Here is a 10,023-nt window from a genome sequence, read left to right on the forward strand (position 1 = left end):
GAAAGTGAAGGATCCCAGAGTCTGGAGTCCTTGACTGGAATGGCCTCTCCCCCCTGCCCCACCCTCTCTGCCACCTCCCCTCCAGTCTCCACTGTCTCAGCCCCTGCCTCCATAGCCCCCTCAACCACCACTGCTCCCTCCCCTAACACCACTGCCTCTGAAAGCATCTCTGCACTAGCCTCTACTCTTGAAGCCTCTGTCCCTGTCACTGCTTCAGGTGGTCTTGAACTGCCAGTCCTCCCCTCAGCTTCTGTTGACCAAATTCCCAGTGTTCCCTCATCCATAGCATTACCTGTTGCTACAAACCTCCCCACTTTGCCCACTGCTCCTTCTCTTGTGTCTCCCACACCCACCACCATTATGCCAGATGTCATCACTTCTCCTGGAACCAGTGGTAGCTCCACTGTAGGTCAAAGTGTAGGGGATGCAGTGATAACTGCGCCAAGGCCATGTGCGTCTGCAGTGGACCAGTCTTTATCCTCTTTTCATCTCCCTCCTTCTGCTGCTGCAGTGACCTCCCCTGTGGTAAGTCAACTTGGCATGGAGCAACAGCAGACACTCAGCCAGGTTGGCATACCAGCCCCACAACAACCACAACCACAACCACAGCCACAGCCACAAGTACAATCTGCATTACAGCAGCAGGTTCCACTAGCCCAACAGCAACTACAGGCGATGCAGCTTGAACAACAGGTACAACAGATACAGCAGGCAGCACCACAACAACAGCAGCAATCACAACATCAAGTGTACCAGGAACAAATTCAGCTGCAGCAGGAACGAGCACTGCAGCAGTCTCTGCAGCAGTTACAACAGCAACAGTTAATGCAGAAACAAATACCACTCCAACCAGAGTTGTTGCAACAGTCTGTACCTCTGCAGCAGTTTCTGCCACCAATGCCCCTACAGCAGACCCAACAACCCCTTGTTCAACAACAAACACCACAGTACACCCCGCAGTTGTTGCAGCAGCCTCAGTTACACCAGCTACAACAGCAGGTTATGGCACCCCAAGCTGATATAGTGCCCCCACAGCAGGCCCTCACTGATCACCAGCAGCAGCAACAGTTAAACCTACAGCAGACAATACACTTACAGCAACAGCAAATGGTGCAACAGCAGCTACAGCAGCAGCAACATCAGCTGTTTATGGGTGCTGTGGCTTTAAAGCCAGATCAAAGCCAAATGCTGCCCCTGTCAATTAGTCAACAGTTTCTTCAACAACAACAACAGGCACAGCTAAATGTTAGCCCTGTACCCCAACAGCAGATTCCTCAACAAACCCAAATCCCTGCTGAGCTGGCACAACAACATATACAGTCACAGAAACAGCTGCAACACACTGAGCAGCAACAGGAGGTGCCAAAAGCTATGGACACACCTCAGAAACAGCAGCAGTTTCCACTGCAGAAACAGTCCTCTTTACAGCAGTCAGAGTCAGAGATGTCCACAGGGGAGACAAGTGTCACAGAGGACACAGGCAGTTACTCTGCCCCTTTTCATCCTTCTTCTGACTCTTCTCTGCCGCCTCTCCATCTGAGCACTGCTGAAACCTCCTTACCCCCTCTCTCCCTCACAATGACACCATCCCCTGCTCAGCCTTCCTCTGTGGCTGAGTCAGACAGCGAAGGCCCTCCCAAAATTGATTTCGTAGACAACCGCATAAAGACACTGGATGAAAAGCTGAGGAACTTGTTGTATCAGGAGTACAGCAGCGGGGCACCACTAGCAGGGGGAGCTGCCTCTGCCCCCACATCAGCATCAGCTGCCTCCACATCAGCTGGAGGAGATGAGTCATCTGAGCCACAGTCGCTCCACCCCTTGTCTTTTCCCCCACCTGCCTCCTCCTCAGATACTTCCCCCCACTCCTCATCCTCCACTACCTCCTCCACCACCTCTCGTTCCTCCTCCACCTCCCCTGACCCCGAGAGGGATGGAGGAGGAGAGGAAGCGCCCAACTCTGCGGAGCTGGGCCCGGTGGAGCAGCAGCCTGGCCCATCTCTCCCCTCCACCTCCGCCTCCTCCACTCCACCTGCCTCTCTCCTGCTTCCCAATCAGGATGAATCTGCTGGGCCTCAGCGCCCACCTGTACCAGGAGAACCAACCGTTCTTGTGAGTGGCTACCACAGATTGGATTTTGAATAAAAATCTCTCAATTTTATCTTTCTCTGTACTGAATTTACATGATTTTACTGTTAATATTCCAGTAGATTTCCATAGTTGTGTAAATGCGACTCCACTCAGTTCTTTTCAGCCGTCTGTAATATTTGTTATGTTTAAATGTTTGAGTGTCTCTCTGGTTTGAACGACTCAACTCCATACAGCCACTTTCAATTGTCCAAACTGTTCTAGGCTGTACCCCCACAGTCTGACACCAGTACCACTGGAGAAGCATCGTGGCCCCCCAATCAGCACCCGATCCCCCTCCGGCATGGACAGCAGCAGCACAATGCAGGAGGTGGATATTTTGGCCTAAACCTGACATGTCCTAGTATCAGAAATCCTGTTAGCAAGAAATCCTGGACTCGCAAATTCAAAAACTGGGCGTGCAAACTGCGCCACTCCGCCAGCTTGTTCAAGAAGCCCAGAGTCCAGCAAGGTAGCGTCCTTTTAGGGAGCGAGTAAGCGAGAGAGAGAGCGAGAGAGAGAGCGAGAGAGAGAGAGAGAGAGAGAGAGAGAGAATGGGATGTTGGGCATGGACTTAAATCTAATATCTAGTCCTAGTTTTAACATAGTAAAATAACTTTCTTAACTGTCAGGAATTAATAAATGTTAATGTTAATATATGTTAATGTTTACAGCTAAATAATCCTGTTTTTGTATATTATTATGTGACTGCAGTATAGTCTCCATGTAATGTTAGTGTTGACATCCTTACATACATTATTGTTTTTTATTTTTATTTTTTCCTGAATTCCTTTTACTAAATTTCATTTTCTTGGCAATCTTTCTTTTTGCATGGGTTACTCACCCAGTGGCGAGAACAGTGGAGAATAGAGGAGGGTGGGAGATTGGCACAGTGTAGGAAGAGGTTGGCATCAGAAAACTGATGCCCATCCCAGTGCAGATGAGCTCTGGAGTAAAGCCCAGCTGTGCCCAGGACATATCCCTTCATATGACACACCCCTTCCCCGCCCCAAGTCCGCAGGCACTGCCAGCAGCAACCATCTCACCTCACCTCTACCTGCTGGCTCAGAGTAGACAGCACGAAGCAAAGCAGCTCACATCATAACACAGATAAGATAGATGCTAAATTGCTAAGCTGATATTATGTAATGAGTTCAGAATATATCTACGCTTTCTGTGTCAGCTTATACAGTATAGCACTGCTCCATGAGACTCTACTATATGCTGTAGATGCTATGCTACTGCATTTATGAAGATTACTTTTCTATTTGCATCACACTGTTTAAGTATTCCCGCCATCTTGCATGTGTTTGTGTTTTTATATGTTTAGCACTAGTTTAGATCCTTCGCTACAATGCACATGCATGAGCATGTATGTCATATTTTACACGCGTGTCTAATAGCGGATCATTATCTGTAAGTAGCACCTATATCAGGCTGCATATTTTCATGTTGGTCTTAAATTATGCAGTGAATATACATGTACACACTTTGATAATTTACTGTTCCCAAATATCAAACGCACTGAACAGTATCATTTTGGATCTGGCCACAGATTTAAAATGTGATATTGGGCTTTGTTGTTTGGTATATGAGTGGGACAATGGTGAGTCAGTGAGAATGAGAGTGTGGATGTGTGGGTGGGTGGGGGTACACTGTTGTAAACATTCAACTGCCATTTCACAATGTTTTCTTTTTATTTAATGACTTACTATAATTTTGCTTTTAATCAAACCAGCATTTACCACCCCTCCCCACACGCCCATAATATGTTTCTGTTAAGCATGTATTTTACTGCCAACCAACTTACACTTATTCTTCAGTTTATTAATTATAATTTAGGAAAATGTCTGCCAGAATACTCAACATTATGTTTACACATTTCATAGACCTGCATGCAAGCCATGTAAGTCACAAAGTTGATCATGTGTAACATTGATGGGTGATTTTTAACTCTGTGAATCTGTGTTTGTGCCCCACGTCTGTCTGTGTGCTTCTTTATGTCTCCGTCATGTACACTTTTCTGTGTCCGTTGCTTTTATGTGTGTCTAACTCGTCATATATGTGCTCTTTATATCCGTGTCTCTTGTGTGTTTGTCTCTGGGTCCATGTTTCCCCTTTCTGTTTTTCATCCCTATCTCTTTATCAGATGGACGTTCCAGCAGTCAAGCTCTTAAAGAGGAGAAGGAGGCGCCCCCCGTAAACCCACCTCAGTCACGCAAAGGACGATTTCAAGTAGGTGGAGCAATTAGTCTTAATCTTCATTGCAGTCTAAACAAGGAACAAACAGCTTATAGCTCCCACCTCCTCTGCCATCAGGTGACTCCAGTGCCCCAGTCCTCGCCCCCAAAGGATGTGCCATCAGGCCATGGTAGCACTCACAGGAAAGTGGGCCGCTTCTCTGTAACCCAGGCTGAGACCAAGAAAGAGGATAGGCAGACCGACAGCTCCCCGGTGTCTCCTGATTTGGCTAGGGAAAGGAGGAAATCTCGGGCAAAGGAGGGAGACAAAGAAGAAAGCAAGAGGACCCCAGCAATGGCCCACCTGCCTCGAGGTCATGGGCACAGCCACTCACCCCTGGGCAGCAGCGATGATGATGATGATGAGAGTGAGCTGGAGGATGAAGACCTGAGAAAAGAACTGCACAAGCTCCGAGAGAAGTAAGTCAGGGAGGGGAAAAATTAAACTTCAACACAAGTTCACAAGATCTTTTTTTTTACTCAAGGAGTTTTAGGTCATGACTTAATTTTTGTTTTTTCCATTTTATAGTTCATGACCTCACAATTCTCACCACTTTCTCATCTGTGTATTGAATCTCCTCCTCTATAGGCACATCAAAGAGGTGGTATCGCTTCAGGCCCAGCAGAACAGAGAGCTACAGGAGCTGTACAGACAGCTTCGTTCCCTCAAAGACCAAAGGCAGAGTCTGCCTGTTTCCCTGTCACGAACCCCTCCTCTTCCCACGGCACCCCCTGTCCTCTCTCCACGCAGGCCCAGGCCAGCCAAAATTAAGCTCCGGTCCCGGCCTCACTCTCACATGGATAACAACGGAGTTACACACTCTGGTAAGGCTTTTCTTAAACAATTCTTCCTCTCTAACTTTGTCTTTTTCTCTGGTTTTGCTCTCTGTATAACTATTTCTTGTATATCTCATCTAGGGATTCAGCAGTCTAGTAGTTTCTCAGGTGGTGAACAGAGTAGACTGCCCCTGTACTGCAACCCAGAGCACCGCACCTCACTTTCTGCTAAAAGAGGTACAGTTTCTCATAATAGTGATAAATCGAGGCAACGCATGATTTAGTTACAATCACTGTATGATGCATGCCCTAATTTTTTCACAGATCACAGTCCCCTAAGAAAAAGCACATTCACAGATGAACTGCACAAACTTGTTGATAATTGGACGAAGGAGACGGTGGGCCCCGCCCCGCCCAAGCCTTCACTGAATCAAATCAAGCAGATTCAGCAGGTGCAGGAGTTGGGAGGCTGGAGCCAGTCGACCGAGGTAGGATTTGCTTCCCCTTTTTAATACCACACAATGAACAATTACATAAATGCTGTGAACACATTTTTGCTCTCCTGTAACAAGACAAATTACTGGTTCTTACTCATTAAAGAGAAGCAGACAGTGTTCAGTTAATTTTAATGAAGAGTAATGAAAAGTGTCTCAGGCTAAAATGGCTCTAACATAATGAATGTTTTGGTTACTCACACCTGTTTCAAGAACAACCAGTACCAAAGGATTGTTTTTGTTGTCTTCCCTCAGTAGTCATCACTATATTCCATACAGGTGGCTCCACCAGGTTGGTTTCCAGTGGCACCACTGAACCCCCAGGCACCCCCGACTCCTGCCAGCTTACCTCTGGCAGCCCCTTCCCATTACACAGGCGGAGGGAGCCTGTCCACCCTACATTCTCCGGGACCACCGCCGCAAACGCACATGGCTCAAGTGCCACAGATGCAGCAAAGTTTACACCTCCATCAGTCTCTCCCTCTCCAGCAGATGACCTATCCGCAGTCCCCACTCCGCCAGCCGCTACCACAGCCCCGGATGCAAACTCCCGTACAGTCTCAGTCAGTACCACAGACACAAACCATCGCCCAGCTGCCCCACTCACCACCTCAAAGCCAACCGCTGCTGCCTTCCCAAATGCCCACATCCCCAGTGTCCACGGCCGCATCTCTGCTGCCTGGCAGTGGTACCACTGCACCCGCAGATAGCAGTGCTGCTACTGGGGGGACATTTTGCTCCTGCTCCTCATCTTCTTCGACCTGTTCCTCTTCCTCCTGCTCTACTGCTGCTCTACCTTCCAGTGCCAAAATTCACCCAACACCCCCCACCTCTACTCTTCCTCTGGGACAGAAATGAAACCAAGGCAAAGTGTGAGGTCAATATGAAGGTGCAAGAGATGGAAATACAAGTTGGAGCGAGATGTAAAGCAGATCCATTTGGAGTGTTAGTTCTGTGTGTGCAAGAGAAAGTTGTGACTGCTATGAATATATGGATTCCAGTGCACTTCTGTAATGAGATGGGGAGTGAATGTGAGAGATGATAGATTCTAGTATGTACAGACAGAAGGTAATATGGAACACAGCACCTGAGGTTTATGAAGAATGGTATGTTTGGGTGTTGAGATGTATAAATTCTTTAATGTGTGTGTGCGTGTGTGCGTGTGTGTGTGTGTGTGTGTGTGTGCATTTATGAGTGTGGGTGAATGTTTGTGGGTTATCCTAGTACATATCCCTTATGTCTTTTGACAAAAATTAACGTTCATGTTTTTGTTTTCAAACCAACTCAGTTGGACCTGAACTCTCCCTAAGCAGAGACAAGAAGGACAAAATATTTGACAATGTGTTGACATTTTTTGTTTTGATTTGTCAATGCTTACAGTGAAAGGACTATCAATTTTAAAAGTGCAATTAGTAATGGTCATCTAAATTGATCAGCATGTATTGTATTGATTTGTCTGTAAGTCATAAAATATTTTTGTAGGAGCACATTGATGAGAACCAGAAGCATAGATAGATAGATCTTTTCAAGATCTTTTAAAACTGTCAGCCTACAGCACAAGGCGTTTTAATGGGAAATGAAAAATTTTTTTTTTAAAACAACAGCATGTTTCACAGTAGAGCACGGTAAAGTTATCTGGCAACCATCAAAACCACAATGCGACCACACTTGCTGTTGAAATGTAGTGCACCGGTGCAGCATGTGCTTAGTTTGTATTACTTTATGTTCAGCAGTTGTATGATAGAAACAGTCTGAATTACCACAATTGTCATGATATAAATTCAGATAAATGAATTACATGATGGTGAATTGAAATATGCCATCTATGTTCAGTGGATACCTGGGTACACTCAGCCCAAGACTGCATGACCTTAAGACTAACTTGACTTGCCAGAGTGCAAACTGCTTGCACTTGCTATATATTTACGAATCTCACATTTACTATTTGCAGCCTATTGAGATAATTCATCAGTTATAAGTAAATTGGCTTTCACAGTATGACATGTTTCACGGTAGACATTTTTGCTTTCAGTTTGTGCACCGCATATCACAGTATATCATGGTGTCATGCTGAGGAGGAAGATGAAAAAGAAAAAAAAACTGCCAAGTTATTATAGACTGGGGAGACCATATGGGTTTTTCCCATATTGCCTTTTAAAATTACTGCATTTTTGAGTGTGTGAGTGTATATTTTTTCTGTGTGACAAAGCTTTGTGATAGTCCCACGGTATATTGCATTATAAATTGCATCCCTGTTTCTTTCATTCAAAGCGGCCTCTCAAATGTCACTGTACCCAGCTGAAAATGTTTACTCTGCCTGTCTTGGGCTTGTTTCCTCAAGAAACAAAACAAGCGAGAGCTTAGACCATATACTGGTCGTAGGTTTGATGTCCCACACTGTTGTGCTATCTGTATTTTTTTTTTTTTTTTTTTTTTTTTTTTTTGCCATTGTACAAATTCTTTGTTTCAATTGTGAATGATTTATTTAGTCTTTGACCACAGGCTGTCAGTGTGAATGCATCTGTCATAAGATGAACTGTGGGCCATACACGTGTTTTTTGCACACTGCAAAAGGTTTACTTAAGACAAAACTGCTCCATTCCTCTATAACTAAATTAATTTCACTTGTAAATGCAGAGATACACTGTACTATATCAGAAGATATATTACATTATATTCGGTTAACAGTGCATTTAGCCATACAAACACTTCAATGATCAATGATCAGGCGTTGATACATTTTTGAAACATTTTTGGCATAATAAGTAGCCTGCAGTCAAAGCAGTGTTTCTGTTATATTAATGATAGAAGAGTTATGTGCCACAGAAAACATCAGATTGTACAGATTGTTAAAGACTGCTATATGTGAGTCAAAGACTTTTAAAACATGAAGTGTTAAGGAGCAATAGTTTGTGCTAAAGGGTATGGTTGTTCACAAACTACAATTGCATAATCTAGGATATAACAATGGTTTTCTGTATTTGTTGCTTTTCAAGACAACCCACATTTTCACAGAGATGTAGTTCATTATTAGTGAAGGTGAGATACTGTGCTGTCATGTCTGATACTAACATGTTGACCGAAAGCTACAGCTTGATGATCATGTTTCATGATATGGAGCTGGCTTTGTCCTTGAAGTGTTACCAAAATGTTATCTAAAAGATAAAGATTATTTTTGTATTTTGAGATGGGGTTGTACAAATTGTAAAATTGTGTTCTCATCATTATAAATCAGAGGTTATTTGAAACTATAAAACACTGGTTTTCATCCCTGTTTACATGGGACTCCCCTGCCTTTATATACCTCTCTGAGTCCTAACAGACCAGGGTCTTTTAAGATTATATTCAGAGAACTTTTGGTCATTTTTGACATCTTATTTCAGTTTTTAACCACGATAACCAGGAAGCTACATAACAGAATGACATAAGCCTTCCTGCTGGGATAGTTAGATTAGGTCAGATTCAATAAACTTTTTTAGGTTTATCAGATTCAATTGATGCAGATTCAATTGATGCAACAACAATCTGGGGAGTCCCAAAATGGCATGACTGAGAACCAATGATAAAATGACATTTCAACAGAGAAATCTAGTAATATAAAGTATGTTGCTGGTGATTTAGCCTCTGTAAATTGTAACTAATTCAACTGTTGATTTTATTTATGTTTTGTAACTAATCAAAATAAATGATGTTAAACATCATATTATGACATTGTGTGTGTGTTTTTTTTTTTGTTTTTTACACACCATAACATAGCTTGGCAAGCCAGGTACTCCTGCAAATTAGACTTTAACACAAGGCTGTGTGACGGCAATGCAGAGGCATTTGGTTGTTATATTTCTGTACAAGTTATATGTGCTTTAAATATTGCTGCCAATCATTTTCTAAAACATAGCATGCTTTTTACATTTTAATACATTATCCTTCCTTCCACAAAACACCTGATTTCTATTATACAGAGTGAAGATCAACTTGTAAATATTTGATAGGGATCCATCACAATGAACATCATGTCTACTTTAGTTTTTTGTTGAACACAAGTTATTTTATTATTGCCCAGCAATGCAGTTAAAAGCAGGACTGATTTAAAAAGTCCGCACTGCATCAGCAGAAAACAATATTAAATCATGATAAAACAAAATAATAATTTGATTATAAAAAGAAATGGGTGAGAATTTCAGTTTTATCCATCAAAAATGCCAAACAAGGTGTCCTAAGCTGATTATTATATTGAAATAAAATGAATGGAAACTCGAAATGATGGTACAGCCAATGAGATTTGCAATAAAAGAATTGAATATGCAAAAACACCAGAGGACCAAACCTGACTGATTTGGAAATTAAACTGAAAGTAAAATATTCAATTAAATGACATACATTTGTCA

The 10,023-nt window shown here is 43.3% G+C and overlaps 1 protein-coding gene across 6 annotated transcripts in view; it reads left to right on the plus strand.

Annotated features, from left to right (window-relative positions):
* si:dkey-151g10.3 (serine/threonine-protein kinase WNK3) overlaps positions 1–9,347 on the plus strand; it is a 40,117-nt gene extending 30,770 nt beyond the window's left edge. The window contains exons 18-25 of one of the 6 annotated variants that reach the window (XM_042408452.1): positions 2–2,112; positions 2,353–2,599; positions 4,277–4,362; positions 4,447–4,787; positions 4,957–5,192; positions 5,286–5,381; positions 5,469–5,632; positions 5,894–5,983. In XM_042408452.1, the coding sequence (XP_042264386.1) occupies positions 2–2,112; positions 2,353–2,599; positions 4,277–4,362; positions 4,447–4,787; positions 4,957–5,192; positions 5,286–5,381; positions 5,469–5,632; positions 5,894–5,896 (3,284 nt within the window). In that variant the 3' untranslated portion in view covers positions 5,897–5,983. Of the gene's footprint in view, position 1; positions 2,113–2,352; positions 2,600–2,975; positions 4,363–4,446; positions 4,788–4,956; positions 5,193–5,285; positions 5,382–5,468; positions 5,633–5,893 lie in introns of those variants that run through there. The other 5 variants (XM_042408450.1, XM_042408451.1, XM_042408456.1 and 2 more) reach the window with 5 other exon arrangements.
* Positions 9,348–10,023: the final 676 nt, after the last annotated feature.

This window comes from Thunnus maccoyii, chromosome 4 (assembly GCF_910596095.1).
Source record: "Thunnus maccoyii chromosome 4, fThuMac1.1, whole genome shotgun sequence".
Lineage (NCBI taxonomy): Eukaryota > Metazoa > Chordata > Actinopteri > Scombriformes > Scombridae > Thunnus > Thunnus maccoyii.